Here is an 18,495-nt window from a genome sequence, read left to right as displayed (position 1 = left end):
CATAGAGAATCTCCTCCAATCCAAAGTGACACAAGTCATTGGTACAGACACAGGCCACCACCTGCAGTTGGCTGCACCCTGTACTCTTCATGGCATACAGAAGCACCCTTTCCACATCCAGAATGACTCCCCCCCGGTATGTACACAGAGTGCACATTGGCTTCCTTCCCCTCCTTGGCAGCCATGTTCCTAAGGGGCCCCATTACGTGCCTAACATTGGAGCTCCCAATTACCAGCAAACCCACCCTCTTTGAATGCCCAGACCTTGCGGGCCAAGAAACTTCATCTGGAACAGGGTGAACAACTGCATCCGGCTCAGAGACTTCGTCAGCCATAGATAACGCCTGAAACCTGTTCGTCAAACGAACCAGGGAGGCCCTATGATCGGCCCCATGAAAAGTCTTTCGCTGCCTGCCAGACTTTGCAATGATCTCCGACTCTACCACATGTGAGGGGGTCAACCTCAGTGCAGGCAGTATCCGGGGCGCCCATAGCAGTGGATAGATCGGGAGGTGTGGGTTGTGCTCAACATCCCCGCATCCGACCCCCCGCAGTGATGCCACTTGGCAGCAGCCTCAAGCTGTGTGATGGAAGCAAAACACTGCCTAGAGCTGTGAGCGAAGGGTCACCAACTCAGCTCACATCTGCACAGCAGTGTACTCACCTGATTAGCAACAGGAACTCGTGGTGCTCTCTCACTTGACGGTCTAACCGGCACTCAGTAACAGTGAATAGAGTACTTCTACGCCACTGCTCTTTTTATAAAGAGAAATTACATCAGATATTAAATGCAGAATATGTACAAAGTGTGGATATTTCTGCGTAAATGAGAAGACATTACTTGCACAACAAATAGGCAGAACATTGTTACCCTATCCTTGTGGTTTCCAGTATTTTCATTAAGACTTTTTTAGCGTATTTACTTCCAAATGACCAGCTGCCAAATAACTACAGACACAGTTGTACCAATCAGTGGAGACATAAAACATGGCAGCTTGAACAGCACAATGGGTAACAACCATAATTCATTTGAACTTCTCCAACAAAACAAACATTTTCTTAAATAAGAAAGATGAGTATCTCATATCACAAAGGAAACAAAAAAAATTAAAGATGTTTATACAGATGTGTTACACACAAAAGATCATCATTCAGAAATCATATAAAAACTGAACAGATGTACCTACATGGATTCTCGTCAGTATTAAATTACAGTATGTGTGATATAAGGAAAAGGGGAGTAGCTACATACAAAAAAAGTGGAGTAAGTCCCATATCATAGATCTAAATAAGTATTGCACTGAAAGTCTCTTTTTGTGCTATGCTTCAATATGAGACTCGAAGTACACACAGTAACAGCTCTGAGAATGTACAGGCCATCAACAGGAAAGGTTTCAAACTTCATGACGCATTAAGGGCACTAACCATGCTTAGTAGAAATAACTGAGAAATGGTTGGTTGTGGACTTGTCAATACTGATTTCATCTCAGATACATCTGATCAATGACACTTAAAATGATTTGCATCTAGTTGAACAGACTTACAACTGCTTCACAGTGGAAGGATAACCCCTTAATCTTACAAAAAACTAATAACATGCTTTTCCAAATGCATAAAAATTACTTACAGATATCAGAAGTAGATATCAAAGGACATAGAGAATTAGGTTGAATATGTGAAGTTACTAGTCATTCAGATGGATAATAAGGGAAGACAGTACTAGCACATGAGTAAGTTAAGAAAAAAGCTTAGTTCTGTCCACTTTGCACTTAGGAAACTCTCTTACTGTTTTGACCTGCAGTCAGGATTGATAGCAGATTTTTCATACTTTCATTTAGTACTGTTCTATGGCATAATCTTCTGGGGTAATGCAGCTAAGGTCAAAAAGTATTCCACAGAAGAATGCAGTAAAAATATTATGTAAAGCTGACAAAACATCTCACAGAAGCCTTCTCAGGGACCTGCGTATTCTCACACTTATGTGTGAATACATATACTGCCTGAAGGTATTTATGTTTAACACAACTGAATGAGCTGTGCAAGTCACTCCCACAACTCTGAAAGTAGAAATAAATTCCACAGTGACTATGCAACCCTATAAAGAGTTCAAAAAGGAATTTTATATTTTGGTGCCACATTCTATGATGGCTGCCAGTAGATTCATAGAGGACACTGAAAATCCCCAGATGGTCCTAAATAAAGAACAAGGCTGCTTCGTCAGCCTCTTCTTCTACTGTTAAACAGGATCTAAATTCTCCGTAACTCTAATTCCAGTGCTAACAAGATCATAACTTTGCCAGCATACAGATAGCTAACAGCATTCTTGAGTTAGTAAATGATTTGTTTGAAGTATTTGACAAAAATGGCAGTGGAGTAGAGAGAGAGAGAGAGAGAGAGAGAGAGAGAGAGAGAGAGAGAGAGAGAAACTTTTGAAAAACTAAGTGTTTCCTCCTTATGTATATAGACTAGCAACAGCTAAATTTTGAATTAGCCTGCTGCAGTGCCTCCATCTTTATCTTAATAAATAGCTTGACTCACTCTTGTCCTTTAAGTCTCTATTTCATTATAGGTTTACAGAACATGATATATTAATGAATGACTAAATGAGATGGGTGGTGGATTGAAAGGTTGTTTTGGTAGAAAGAACTTCAAAAGTAAGTACATCATTTGTGCACCATTTTATAATACAAAAATCTTTGGTATTTATACAACAAAATAATTTAAAAAATTAATACATACGGTGTACAATATAGAAAAACATAAATCCTTTAGTGTCACATAAGGACTGGTGAACTTTGAAGCTGTTCCATAATGTTTCCATTCCCTACTCGAATCAACAATCCCGATAATATACTCTGATGACAACCAGTTGTAACATACAACAATCTTTCATTACACAACATTTCATTGACTGTATATACTCAGGCAGCATAATTCATTTGTAAGTCAACTGGTTGAAATTTCAGCTAAAATAATCTAATTAAGACATACCACTTTCAAAATAAATGATGTTTTTGAAAGGCAATCTTGTTATTACAACATGTGTAAACTGTCATTGCATCAACTTCTCCAGCACTCGTGTGATTGTTACACACTTCATAGAGCTGAACAACAGCATGTTTCTTTGCGAATCATAGCAGTTTAGAATTCATAGCAGTAAAATTTGCCATAGAGACAATTATACAAACATGACATGACGAAGTTAATCAAGTTTATGTATAATGCACAAATCACTGCAACCATATCCAGAGGAATTATGCTGCTCTAGTACACCAAACTTCAATCTTGTAATAAATAATATGAAGCACACACACATATACCATATACACAAGGTTTTTTACACTGACATGGTATTAACATCTGAGTATCACTGATACATTAATAATAGTACAGGCAGAGCATTTTTACAAAGTACACTGAGAATCAAATATTGACATGCTAGAAAAATCCATATCTCACAGACATGTAGGAAAATATAATCATCAAATCTGGATTGTCAGTGCTAATAATTAACAGCAAAATCTACATAGTTTTACAGGTAATAATAGTGACTCTCTAGTAGATACCTTCAAATTTAAAGTGAAATAGAGAAGTATTATACTTTCAGAAGGAAAACTTGTCGTAAAATACTTTTATAAGAGACATGAGCTTAAAATTTAACTCAATCAGCATTATCAGTAGTTTTTAATTCACTGTTCTGAAGTGTCACAAACAATTTTATATAAATGAAAAATAACTGTGTTATTGTTGTTGATGTCAGATCTCATTTTTTAGTATGCTGTATGACCAAAAAAATATATTCAAAGAATTCATCACTTGTTTGACTGCCTTAGCAGATGCGAATCATTACCACCATCAGTTGAAGTTACTACAATATAGCATTAACAAAATATCTTCATCAGATGCAGAAAGTCACATTAAATATATCCACTACTTAGAGATCAACTTCCTAACATTTGTTAGTTATTTCGAAGCATGAGCACACATACATAAATACTGAAGTCTTGACATTTTACTAAAAATATGGAAAGGAACAAAGCAAAATTATTTCCCGAGAATTGAGATTCGTATTTTTTTCTGCAATAAAGTGCAGGAAATGACAGCTGTTCTCCATAGAGATGAAGGTGTAGCACAACACAGAAATGGATGTACTGCCTTTTTGCCAAATAAGTACATACAAAACCAACATGTAACGGACTCAGTTCTGACTGTTCTATAGCCAATATTAGCATGAGAATCAATGCCACCCCAGGTAATTATCCTGATGCACATGACAAAAAGGGCCACTTGGAACAACATTATGGCACTTCCTACTACACTATATTTTAATGATATGAGAACAGTATGTCTAAAGCAGAATATAAATTAGTCAGGTTTATACATACAAATGCATACAGGTTGCAAGCAGGACATGAGCTCAAGCATTAGACAAACGTATAAAGCCTAAGCCATCACATTATTGTGTTTCTAAGTGGGAAACTTGCATATTGTTGCAAAAATATAGATTCTATACACGAATATTAAATGAAAAGTAATTCACATCATTGAAGTCACATAAAACATACTGTATGGAGATGAGTGCTGCGTTTCAGCTTAGTTGTTCAACTACAAAGGAATTAGAACACCTGCATGCCAGCATTTGAGACTGCTTATTGCATTGCTTCCACCATTACTGATAAGAACTGATACAATTCAGAATATAGTTTTCGAAGTTTCAGATTCATTTTTGGGGTTGATAAGTAAGTACATTCCAGTGCTAATTTAACTGTGCCACCTCTATTGCATTTTGAGATTCGAGGGAAAAATTAAGATAATTGCAGAAGTAAGAATATTCAAACCACAGTGAGTTCTTTTTTTCTTGCCCTTGTCTCAGTAACATGAACTACATCAGATTTTGCACAATAATTCTGGCACACACTTGCAGAACATGTATGATGTGTGCGTGACCCCCCTCCCCCTCGCTCCCTCACACACACACACACACACACACACACACACACACACACACACACACACACAGGGTGGGGGGGGGGGGGGGGGGTGAAAGAGAGAGAGAGCTATTCTACATGCAGTATTACCCTACAAAGCTTTGGAAACCTATGCAGATTCATTTTATTTTTTGGACTATACTTTCTTTATAGACACTGAATTAAGAATCACATCTTCTTTGTTTGCAGATATGTTCATCATAGAAATAGATACAAGAACAAGGGAAAGGTTATATTTAGTGTCTCAGCTCCCACAAAACAGCCAATTTTGGTGTCAATTGTTATTCTATTGTATTGCTCTTGCAAATTTGATGAATATTGTAATTTACGAAAATTCATTGGAAACAGTGGAAGTCGCAGTACATTATTTGAATACAGTAGTTTTGGAGCACATACAACTCCCAAAGCACTTGCATCTGATGCAGCTGTTATGCCAATAAGATTATGTACTTCACATGAACACCCTCCTCCCCTGCCCTGGCAATTCCATATAACAAAATTTCTTCCAAAATCTTAGTAGTGACATTACCCATGAGTCTATAATAAAGAGTGTCTTTTGAAAGATATCAAAAACACAGTGAAATTAATGAAGCTGAACTCTTAATTGAATATTTCATTAAAATATTTCTTCCAAAAAAAAGGAACAATTTGCAGTAGCTTAAAACTGCTACCAGAAGAAATGTAGATTTCCATTGATGGTAAATAGTTATTCTATGCTCCAGGTCAATAGCACCAGTACAAATTGGCCAGTGTTTAGTACACCAAATCTGCCACTGCATATAAGATTTAACCACACTCCATTATGTCTAAATCTGAATTTTTGTATCAGATCTAAATACAGCCAATTGCTGACAACTACACTATCAAATAACACTCATTATACAAAAGAGCTACTATGTGGGTACACATCTCCAAATTAACACCACACACAACATTCATATATATCAAATAGCTGATATGCTTGACAGTTAAAGAGCACCACACAACTAAATGAAATGAAATACTGTTTTCTGAAACAAAGAAGATGGAGTAAAGTGGTTATTCAATTCAGATTAAAAATGCAAAAAGTCTCTCTCAGGAACTGAAGCTACTTTTACTTTAAATAATAATGAAAATGCAACTTATGGTCTGTCATGACACAAAACCTACATTCAAGGGAAGTAATAGATTTAAAAAAATAGGTTCATATTTCAAAAAAGGGAAGAAAATTAGATATTGGACATGAATATAAAAGTATCCTATTTTAGCACCAAGGCCACACATCTGAGTCATCACCAAAAACACCTCACCACTAAGAGCTTCAACCAATATTCTCACCCACGTGCTGCCTCATTCTAAAGACTTCTCCCTTCATTTTTCATATTAATAATGCTTTGTTTTTCTTCTCCATCCCTCTTACCCCTGTATAATGTGGTTCTATGTCATCTCGATTAAAGAAGAATAGTATAGATATAAAACTGATAAAACCATATCACAACATATAAACAACTGTAGAGTCAATAAATGAATAGTGAATTACACAAATGCCACCTAAAGATTATTTTCTCCACAGCAACAATTTTTTTCCATCCCTAAACCTTTGGGTTGAAATAAAAACACTAAAAATATATACCCTGCATGATTGTGACACGATTAAAACCACTATATAGCTGTATTTCTAAAGATAATAATAAATGGTCAAAAATATTGTTTCACTTACATGTGATAAAAAAAATTACATTTCAAGTATGGTTGAAAAACAATGCATTCTTGAACAGTAATAATCAAGATGTTCAGAAGTTTTCTTCAGATGAACAGTCTAATTCAAAATGCAATAAAAAAGTGTGATTACTTTCTCTTCATAACTTTAATTTACTATTAGCAACATAAAAATGGCAACATCTGTGTTGATCAAGTATACCAGATGCAAATGTAGGTGATATGGAACAGAATAACAGTGTAAGAGGAAAACTGTACAGTGATTCAATGAGTGGTCCATAAATATGCAACATGTGAAGGAATTTGATTAGTGGAAGTGTGACTGCATGTCTTATATTTTAGTCTAGTTGTCATACACAGAACTCGCTTAAGAAGAGTTTCAACAATCTGCAAACAACAACAGTTCTTCAAGGTGATAGACTTGTAAAAAAGAGATGTGCAAGCAATACTGTGTAATTAAAATTGATAACTCTGAAGGAATTTCTCAACAAATTGTGTACTGAGGCACTGTCTGACATGGATGAATTCACTGAAGCTCGAATTGGCACTCACTTTATGTTAGCATTGGCAATTAACAGGAAATTATCAGAAGAATAGTACCAGCCTCTTTCTTTCTCTCACAGGTAATTAGTTTAAATTAATTCTGAATGTGATCTTGTAGCTGCTAACTAATTGTTGTTTTGTTCTTAAGTTCTGTCAGCATGTGATGCAAAAAACTCAGAGCAGTAATACCAATAATGGACAATGAATCCACTTTAATTCTGAGATTGTCTATGCTATCCTGGATACAAACTGTATCTCAAATACACATGTTTTACAGACAATGTGATGTAAAAAATAGTTGGATGAGCACAGAAAGTTCTGTAGCTATCACATGCAGATACAAGCATGTAAAGAGAACCATAATTATACTCTTATTTAAAGTAAACTGATGAAATGTAATAAAACCTCACTAAATGGTCCCTTGCTGTTGTGCAACACTGTTTATAGGCACCTCAGATAAGTAATCTACCTAAAACAACAGTTATTCAAACTTTCAAATGTGATGTACAGTTGCACATAACTAGGCTTTTACTGCAAGATCTCCTCCAATAATGTGTAAGCCTACAGGAGCAACTGCTTCCCCCAATTAAATAACTACAACTGTAGTTCAAGTTTTATGTGGAATAAAAACATTTTAAAGTGTTGAAACAATGGAGATCCTTCCATCAGCATTTTAGTACCAACAATAATTCCCAAGCAAAGCTGACACACTACATTATAGAAATTAGCTTATTTTATAAAGGGGAGAAAAGGTTAACATAACAACAATAACAGCTGTTTCCATCTGATAGGAAAGTGGAATGATTTGTTCATACTGTATATCCTGTAATTCATAAAAAAGGTAAAACTATACCTCTCCCTGCCTTAAGTGTCACATTTACTGGACAAGGACATATATTTCCCTACTGCAATACTTAATACCAACTTTAGAGTTGCACTAACAGCTCTATGACTTAGCCAGATTTCAACTTTTGAAAAGAAACTTGCCATTTCAAGACTGCAAGGCAAAAAGGTAAATTACATAAATGGTTTCTTTTAAGCTTTCTTAATCATTAAAAGAACTGCAGTACTGTTCTCCTCTTATGTTTCTTCCAATGTTCAATGTGACTGTACTGGATAAATACGAACTGAAGCATTGCTCTAGATACCATTATACAAATTACATTAACAGTAAACAATTTACACAATAAAAAAATATTATCACAGTTGTCATGTAAACATTTAAACAAACCTGTTACCAGTACCTTGGTAACAATCAACAAGTTGAAAACTCTGCTATAAAAAGTATATGTTATGCATTAACAGAACTTTAAAATTGTCTGACACATTGCACCACTATGTTTTCATAGTTCCAATAATTCTTGTAACACATAAAAGTGATCTGGAAAATTAACATTGTTTCTTAAATTGTTCATCAAAATAAGAAACATATTTTGGATACCATAATATGGTAATGAATGTAACAGGAATGCTTTGATTTTGTTTCTCCAGATTAAAATTTTTCAGTCCTAGGCTAAAAAATACATTAATCAGTTCACCACAGTACACGGTACAGAGCCATTTTCTTAAATACAACACAGCAGCCAAATCAGTGGCACATGTCCTACAATGCTCATTACTTTGTCTCTCAGCATTGTTAGTCTAACTTCAATTTCTCGACTATTCTGTGCACATAGATGCTATGAGTTCTAGTTCTTCATTACAATAAGCACCATTACAGAACTTCAAAAATGGAAACAAAATGTTCTGTGAGAAATGCCAGAAAAGATATAAAAGTTACATAAGACACTTATCTCATTTGATGGCCATGCGAGTCATATTCTCACTGAATTAGGCATTCAGCAGTCACCTTGCTTATGAAGCCTCATACTTCATTGTAACAAGAATCAGAGTGTTAACTCTAGAACAAAAACACATATCCTTCACTTTTTAAAGGAAACAGTTCTTCCTGAATCAGAAATGGCTTTTGAACTTGCACTGGGTGAGGATGGTTTAACTTTATTTGAAGCATTTGAGGGTACTCTTGAGCTCGTTACAGACCCAGTGTTCTTTTCTGATACAGTTTCAAATTTTTGTTGCAAAGATGCAACATGGGAAAGCTTGCTGGCAGCCTGGCGAGCACCAGTGGGCATTGTTCGATTACCAGAAGATTCCGATGCTGACCTTGCAACAGTAGGCCCCTTCCCAGCTGTCCTGATACCACTTTCCTTGCCACTGTTTGACACATTCCGTTTATCTGCTGCACTGCTAACAGATCTTGGTACTGTTGGCTTTGGAGCTGTCTGGGGTTGTTTCCCTGAAACACTTGTCTTCCCTAATGTCATTTGTGGTTGTTTTGCTAGCCCTGTTGCACTAGAAGCTTTAGAAGCACTGATAGATGGTGCACTTTTGTTATTATTTGTTGCTGAGCGTCCAGCAGTCCTTTGACTTATTTGTGTTTGCGATTTATCGACATTTGTTGGCACCACATCAGGAGACCTAGCACCTGACCTACTACCTTTTCCACTTACAACATCAGGAGATTTCTCTGCAGATCCATTATCAACAACAGAACAACTAGAAACTACATCAGGACTATTATTTACATTACCAGTTTTAACACTGCTAACAGACGTTTTATTTTTACTTGAAGTAGAGCTAGTAGGAGAAGTTACTACATTTCCTTTTGTGATAATTGCAGAAGTAGGTTTCTGAGTTCCATTTGCAGAAGCAGCTACTGGACCTGACACTTTGATCAGGGCAGCTGCACCTGTTGCAGGCTTTGGTGCTATTTTTTCATTCTTTATGCCTATTTGTGCTTTTGTTACAGATTCTGATGATTTTTTTGCATCTGTTACTGTTGAAGGTGATGAAACACTTTCAGATTTTAATGCTGGGGCTACACCTTTATTTTCTGAATTGATGTTGGCTTTTGTATCAAGTTCAGCACTTCCTGCATTTTGTGGTGTTGAACGGAAAGCTGCAGCCAATGGGCCAGAAGAACGCTGGAGAGAAGAGCTAAATGGTTTGTATGATGACACATCGAAACTTTTAGAAAAACTTTCTGTTGTGGATGCTGCTGAGTGACTGGGAGTAGTCTTAAAAGTGCTAAAATCGCCAGGCTTACTGCTTAAAGTGTTTGGTTTTGTAGTGCCCATTGATCCAGAATTGACAGCTAATGGACTCAGGTAGCCACTACTGGAACTGGATGAACTGTTTGAAGCCTTTGTGCTTGGAGGACCCACTCCACTCTGTGAAGTGTTACTATATGTGCTGGCAGAAGATCTGTATATGCTGCTGGCATATGGTGCATTTACGTAAGTGCCCAAAGAACTGTTAGAAGAAGCTACTGCACTTAATTTTTCAGGAAAAGGTTGTGGTGATCCCGAACCAGCCACTGAAGAGTCTATGCCTGTTACTGCAGAAGAAGCATCATCGTCTTCCGTTTTGTGTGTGTCACCTTCTTTCTTTCCCCTGGCAACAGTAGAACTACTATATATAGATTCCATATTCCTTGCCTGAATTTCATTTACTATCTCAGAAAGCAGGCCAACTGATTCAGCACTCCCAGCAGAAACACTGTTTTCCAGTGGTTTTGGTGAATGGTATTCACTAAATGAGGGTGCAGCATACTCAGATTTCTCAGCTGTTTTTGTGTTTCCATTTGTTGTCTTTGCAGTTGTTGAAAAGCCTCTTTCAGTATTCTTCCTACTTTTTTCAGGAGGACTTTCTTCAATCACAGCATATATGTTGTCAGCACTCACGGGACTTGTTTCTTCATCAATGTTAGCTAATGGGGCAGAACCTTCTTGTATGAGATTTAAGCAGTCATCATAAGCATATTCACCATTGTTTACTGCAGGTGGGTTCTGATAGCCTGGTAGTCCTATGATTCCTGTATGTAATTCATCAGCTTTGGTTGTCGGAGGTGGAGGTGGCCGAGGTGGAGGTGATGTAGGACGACTTCCGGCTGGAATGCTTGTAGGTCTCTTTGTGGCAGAAGACTGTCTCATTGATCCAAATGTAGGAATGGCCGGTCTCTGCACAACCGATCCTGTGCTCCTCATGCTCTGAGCTCGCATGACAACATTCTTATTGGGCTCTTCATTTGATACTGATGCAGCAGCTCTTACTGGCAATGCATTCTGTGGAACTTCTATTTCTTGCAGTGGTATTGGCTCAGAAATCTGCAAGTTTCTAAGTGTATCACGATCAATTTGAAGTTTAGCGGCTTTAACAGCATGATGGTGTGTTCTAGGAAGTGAGTTTGTGCCATCCCCTAGTTTATTTTTCAGTTTCTTTTCATTATTATGGCCTGTTCCATGAGCACTAGACTGTGATCTATTTACTGGATTTTGGCGCATCATAAAAGATGCAATACGAGTAAGTGTGGGATAGCTTGAACCATTTTCTTTAGATTTTCTGTCTTCTAATGACGAAGAGAACGCAGACATATTAACAGCAGATGTGTTAGGTATAGACACAGGCCTGGGAGGTTTATTTGAACTGGTATTGGTGTCTGAAGTTATATTTGCAGGAGGAACTTGAGGCGCTGGCCTTGTAGGTACTGACGGTGCTGCTCGAGCAGCAACAAGCTCCTTAGCAGTGCAAGTAGTTGCATCAAGAATTGGGTTGCTAATAACTGGTCTAGACACAGGTGCACTCGTTACTGATGTGGACAGAGGTGCTGATGCAGGAATAAAGTTATTCTGTGCAGCTGTGGCACATGTATTACTTGACCTTGCAGGAAAATTAGTTGGCTTTGGAGGGAGTATGGCGACAGAGGGGACTACTGGAGGAGAAACTGGAGAGGCCAGTGTCCTCACAGGTGGTGAATGAATCTGCGAAGATCCTTCTGACGAAGAGGGTAGTGGTGTAATTGTGAAGCCTTTAAAGTGTCCAAGTAAATTATTCTGAAGATTCCCTGAACTGTTTGTATTTGTTGATGCTGCTGAACCAGTAAGTGATCCAGAACTGCTGTCATGTGCTGGAAGCAGAGAAGCATGAGCACTATCAGAAGCACTTCGGTGGTCAGCAGGAAGCGGAGCAGAAATTTCCAATCCATTGCTTTTATCAGGGTGATATGCCAAGGAATTTCCACGGCTTATTCTCCGTAGTTGACCGTTTTTCTTCTCCAAAGGTTTCATCCTATAGAGAGAATCATTATCATTATATTTCAAGCAATTTACAGCACACAAATTTAAAAGACTGTAAGCAAATTACACACACTGTAAAGAATTCCATAAAGAGGAGTTAATGTCACAGTCCATCATTGCTGCATGATAAATAAGCAACTTTAGTAGCTGATAAACACACACACACACACACACACACACACACACACACACGCACACACACACACACACCATATGCATGTTAAAAGCAATTTCAAAAGCAAAGCAGGAAGCCAGATGAAAAAAAGAAAAGAAAGATAAATTTACTGAACCACCTAAAGGATAAAACTGCTCAAATATGTTTTGTTTATGAGTCTGCAAATAATAATAATAATAATAATAATAATAATAATAATAATAACAATAATCATCTTAATTATCAAAATGACTACAATGTAACACATTTACAAGTGTGAAAAAGTATGTAAACATTACACACATTATAATAACTAAGTGTAATAATGCATGGTAAAATGTAGTTTATGAACTATTTATGTGTTTTAAAAAATTTCATATTACTCGGAACCAGAAATTTGTCTAATGTACTGCAGTCTGTCCCAGTCCAGATGTATATAAGAAGATACGTTGTGTTATGATTACAGGTACATATCATATCTTAAAGAAAAGGTAACATTTATTGCAAATCACACCCATGCTTTAAAAATTACAGAATTAAATTCATAAATTTAAAAGAGCAACAGACCAACACAATGTTAAGTTTGAGACGACGATAAATTATAAAAAGCTTTTCCATTATTAGCTATTAAAAACAACTAGTAACTGAAAATGAGCCAATTGCAACGATGCTATAAAGCATTTAAGAAATTTACAGATGAAAGCTCTGCAGGGCAATATGAAATAAAATTAGCACTTGAGGGTAGTATAAGTATTTTTTTTTCATGAATAACATATTTAAATAAGTGTTACAGTAAGCAATGGTGTTTCTCTGATTTCAACATAATGTTTTGAGTAATGACTGTGACAAAACAGTCTTGTGTCTACAGAAATCGATGGTGGCTTTACTGAAATCATGCTTCCATTCAACAACTCTGTTATAATTATGCCAAGAAAAACTGGGAGATAAGACATATATGTGCCACCCCTCTGTTTTAAAAAATTTCATATTACTCGGAACCAGCACGGGATATTTACACTATACTTGAAAAACTTCATGAAGTAATCTCATTATATGGAAAAAAGCATCTACATTATATCTGCACTACATTATTTTGAGAGGCTGTTGCTTCAAATCTTGATGCAAGTGCTGAAACGCTTGGCTTGCTAACAACAGATTTGAAGGCCACATCATTAATCCTTAGCATTGGTGGTGTTTCTGGTGTAGAAGCACCAGATGAGTCTGACTGTTGCAACAATCGTTTTTCTGAAGTTGCAGTTTTTATGGACAAACCTCTAGAATTTTTTCGAAGAATATTTTTGGTGGAATTCCTAATATGATTGCCTACGGATGTAATATTACTCTCAGTGCTTATGCTCTTGGGATGTAGAGTACTTTGAGTGGTTGTAGGTAGATGCACTTCAACATTGACTGTGTTTACACCACCATGTTTTGTCTCTTCACATAGTCCTGCAACATTGTTAGGCACTGTACCTGGTATCTTTGACTCATTAACAATTTGGAAACCTTTTTCAGCATTAAGAATATGGATAACATTACTGTTTGTTGTGGATATTAAACCAGTTTTAGTAATTTCTTTCTTACCTCCAGAAAGGCAACTGTTAACACCTGCACCAGCAACAGAAAAAGAATGTATTTCAGCAGCTGAAGCAGTTTTCTGGAAGTTGTTTTGGCTATTTTCATGCACTACATCACATTTAAAGTAAGTATGCATTCTGTCTCTTAAACTACTGAAGTACTCATGCAAAGCTCTGCACAGACCATTCCCACATTCCACTCTACAACAAGAATTACAAATCTGACGCAGTCTCTGGTGCAATGAAGTTATGAAGTGAGGCATTACGTACGATGAAGGGCCTCTTCCATTCATTGTAATGGTCGAAGATGGGATGCTGCTGTTCTTCTTCCACCAGTACTTCACATTTCGCCGTGTGTAATGAATGAAAACAGCAATTATGGCGACTAAAGGAACAATTCCTAAGAATATCACGTACATTGCTGTGATTACATCTTTTCTTCCTGAAAGAGAAATAACATTCATTAGCAATTTTATATACTAATATGAAAGAAAAAATTGAAAAATGAAATACAATAATTAGGGAAAGCCCAAATGCAACAAGCCATGAAAGACAGTGGTAATAAATACAGTTAATCAAGCAGATGAATAGAAAGGGGGGGGGGGGGGGGAAGAAGGAAAGAAAAATGTTTGGAAAACAACACAGATGACCTGGAGAAATTAAATTACATTACTGCAAATGATGACATGTTTGGAGGCATCCAGGCATTCATTTTCATAAAATTCCTGAAAGTTACAATGATATTTTTCACAAATAAGCTGCAGAAAAGTTCATACAACATGAGAGTTGTAACAATAAAAAGTAAAAATGGGCAACACAAAAATGTATGAAGGAACATAACAATCATATGGTCTTAGAAAAATTAGATACTGTGTGCAAGATGATGACACGCAATTACAAGGAAATAAAAGATAGTGATGTTATATCTATAAGAAATATCAATAAATGAGGAAAAATCAAGAAATAAAGTTCACATTAGTAAGAATGTAAAGCGTGTTTTATTGCCTTTGTTGTGTTATAGAAACCCTAAAAGTAAAAATGGAATGAAAGAATTTCAAAACATGAACAAAATTCTAAAGAAAATAGATACCAATGCACAGATGAAAAAGCACTTCATCCCAGAAGTAAGAAACAACTAGAAAAACTATTGGCAAGAATGGCCTGAGTCTTCAACATGACTACTGCAGCAAGTCAAAATATTGGTCTCAGTATATAACAACATGATAATGCATCACACACTTGGAAACATTTTTGCTGAAGATAACAACAGCCACAAAAGCCTACGCTTACGTAATTGTCAGGTCAGTTAGAGAAGATGCTGGGTCAAGCTAAAATGAAACAGAGGCAAAAGTTATGAAAAGTGATAGAAAGTAGGATAATAACATCCCATCAAAACTGGACCTCTTCAATGTTGATGTTTAGCAAATTCATTTTATAGCAGGAGACGTGTAATCATTGACCTATTTGGAAACCATGATTTCAAAAAAAGAGAAGAGGGGGAAGATTAATCTTTAATACACTACTGACGATGGGGTCATCATAACTTGAGAACATCACAACTGGACAAGGATAAGAAAGGAAATTAAATGTGTCATCTTCAGATCATCCATCCTCTCTTTCATCTTAAGAGAGACACGCGAAACGCAGATAATCCTGCTCTTTCAGTATGTGAACTAAGTGTCTTCTTAACCACTGTGCCACTTGTATCAATCCTGATTATAAAATACGGAAAAATAAAAAAAACATAGAAGATTGATAATGGTGAAGAAAGTTATCCTTAATAAAACAGATCTATTGATATCAAATATTAAACAACTGAAACTCTGGCATGGAATAACAATAATATAAACTAGGATAGGTTGCCACTCACCACCTGGAGGACACAGCGAGCTGCAAACAGCTAATTTAAAAGTAGACTATTGGATATTATTAAGCTATCAGAAAAAAAGGGAAAAAACCACACACACACACACACACACACACACACACACACACACACACACACCTCATAAGCACATGGTTATTGTTGCATTCAGATGCAGAGACCCCAACTTCAATCATTTCCTCTACAGACTTCCCACATTTACTGCCCTTTATCACCTAGCACCCTGCTCATCACTTTCAGTTTGCCTCCATTAACAATATCATCCCCAGTGCTTACTGTCTTGCCACCACTGAACAGTACCTTTCTCAAACCCGACTGTCTCTAAACCTACAACCTACTTCCTGGTCACCAAGACAATCTACATCATCACCTGTAATTACTTCTTTGAGGGCATCACCTGTAAACAGATCTGCAGCACAGCCATGGGCAACTGCATGGCACCATACTATGCCAACCTATTTATGGACCATCTAAAAGAATCCTTCCACTCAGAATCCCAAGCCCCCTTACCTGGTTCAGATTCACTGATGACATCTTCACGACCTGCAACAAGGGTAACAACATCCTACTCACATTCCTCCAGAACCACACCACCTTCTCCTCCCCCCCCCCCAACCCCCCCTCCCCACCCCACCACCACTTTACCTGGTCCTTCTCAGCCCAACAGACTACCTTCCTTGATGTTGACCACCACCTAACAGACAGCTCTAACAGTACCTCCATCAACATCAAAACTACCGACCACCAATACTCCATTTCAACAGTGCTACCCATCCAAAACCAAGCAGTCCCTTCCACACATTCTAGCCACCCATGGTCATCGCATCTGCAGTGAGGAGCAGTACCTCTCTGCCAGGGTTTCAACTACCTTTTGTCATGCCCTAAAATGAGAAATCCACATGGTATTCTGACACCCACATCCATCTGTCCCTATTCCCAGGCCCAGATCTAGAAGGGGGAAACTGGGATGTCTACCCTTGGAGCAACTTTAGGGGGCGCCAAATTCATATTCTTGAAGAAAAAAAACCTTGTTTCACAAAGTGCCTAACATCCAGCGTACATTGGTCTATTAATTATTCAAATGATTTTGAAAAACATCCTTGTTATTTTTGAACATTTTACATTGATTTCTGAATGAACCATAAGTTGAGTTTTGAAGGCGCACACAGTGTACATGATATCTCTGCCAGTGGAATCCCCATCACATCTAGAAATAAAGAACTCCGGCAGACAAAGGGGGAGGAGGCCACACGAGCTGAGCTGAATAAACTCGAATGTGTGAATGGCAATCGCTCTTTGTTTATGCAGTTGATTGGGTATGCGGATGATCAGCGTTAATTTTATTAGCAAAATCCATATATTCAGACAACCACAGTAGAAATAAATGACTAACAGGAATAACAGGTAAGTAAGATTAATATGCAATCTTCTTGGTGTATCCAAGAAAATGAGGTTTTAACAGAAATTTTTGCCAGGTTGCCACATTACTGAAGGCCAGTTGTATTGTCCCCGGTTGGCTGCCACTTAAGTTCTACCCTCAGAATAGTGTGAAAAACATGTTGTACAAACATGTAATGATGCCTACCCGGAGAATAAATGTGAGATAACTAAACTAGTGATTCTGAAATGGTTAGTGAAGTTAACCAGAGAATAAGTTTTGACATTAGCAGGAATAGCTGATGACAAAATTGGTTTTTAGAACGAGGAAGGAGAAGAAATGGGGACAGCACAGAAATTATGTGGAAGAATAGTCCGCTCCCAAATTTATATAAAAATTTCATACTACTACTTTTTGATCTCGTTTGAGAAACTGGAGCGTATGAATGAAATGTGGAATTATTTCCTAAGTAAAACTTCTTGCTTGTAGTAGGCCTAATAGACATTTGATACTGGTACTTTGGTGAATTATATTCTGACGTGTTATTTATATAAATGAGGTAGACAAAAATGACCATTTGCACCAAAACAGTCTCACCTATTAGCTGCATGTTACAACTGCTGCAATATTAGAAAGGTATATTTCATTTTATCTAGCAGACAGTGACAAAATAGATGTAATCAAACCAAAACACCACACCAGTCTTGGATACTATTCATATTAACAGCTTTTTCAGTATTAGATAATGACATTTTGATATTTCGGGTAGCAAAATATTTGATGAACTTTAATGAAGTAATAGATTCCTTCTCAGAAAGGAAAGCACACTGTGTAAAGCTGTAGCAAGACTAGAGAGAGAAAAATGCTGTGTAAAGAATTAAAAGAGATCTATTACACTATTCAGTCCAATGGAACGAACATACAGTACACAGTTTCAGTGTGTAAAATACACACAGTCACAAATCAAACAATTTTTGGTCAAAATTACTAGTGAACTGAACAGTTAATTATATTGATGGAGAAAAACATGCTTATCAAATGGCAGTAGATTTAAATATGTAGAGAGCTATAAAATTGCTAGCTTTTCCTAGAAGAAGGAATGTGACGGGGGAAAAAAACCTGGGAATGCTTAAGGAC

The 18,495-nt window shown here is 37.0% G+C and overlaps 1 protein-coding gene across 1 annotated transcript in view; it reads right to left on the bottom strand.

Annotated features, from left to right (window-relative positions):
• Window positions 1-2,663: 2,663 nt before the first annotated feature.
• LOC124788853 (mucin-4) overlaps window positions 2,664-18,495 on the bottom strand; it is a 258,570-nt gene continuing 242,738 nt past the window's right edge. Inside the window, exons 18-19 of the mRNA XM_047256137.1 lie at window positions 14,366-14,537; window positions 2,664-12,356 (exon numbers count right to left, since the gene is read on the bottom strand). Of these exons, the coding sequence (XP_047112093.1) occupies window positions 9,152-12,356; window positions 14,366-14,537 (3,377 nt within the window). The 3' untranslated portion in view covers window positions 2,664-9,151. The remainder of the gene's footprint in view (window positions 12,357-14,365; window positions 14,538-18,495) is intronic.

This window comes from Schistocerca piceifrons, chromosome 3 (assembly GCF_021461385.2).
Source record: "Schistocerca piceifrons isolate TAMUIC-IGC-003096 chromosome 3, iqSchPice1.1, whole genome shotgun sequence".
NCBI lineage: Eukaryota > Metazoa > Arthropoda > Insecta > Orthoptera > Acrididae > Schistocerca > Schistocerca piceifrons.
This window is presented reverse-complemented; position numbering and strand designations above follow the sequence as displayed.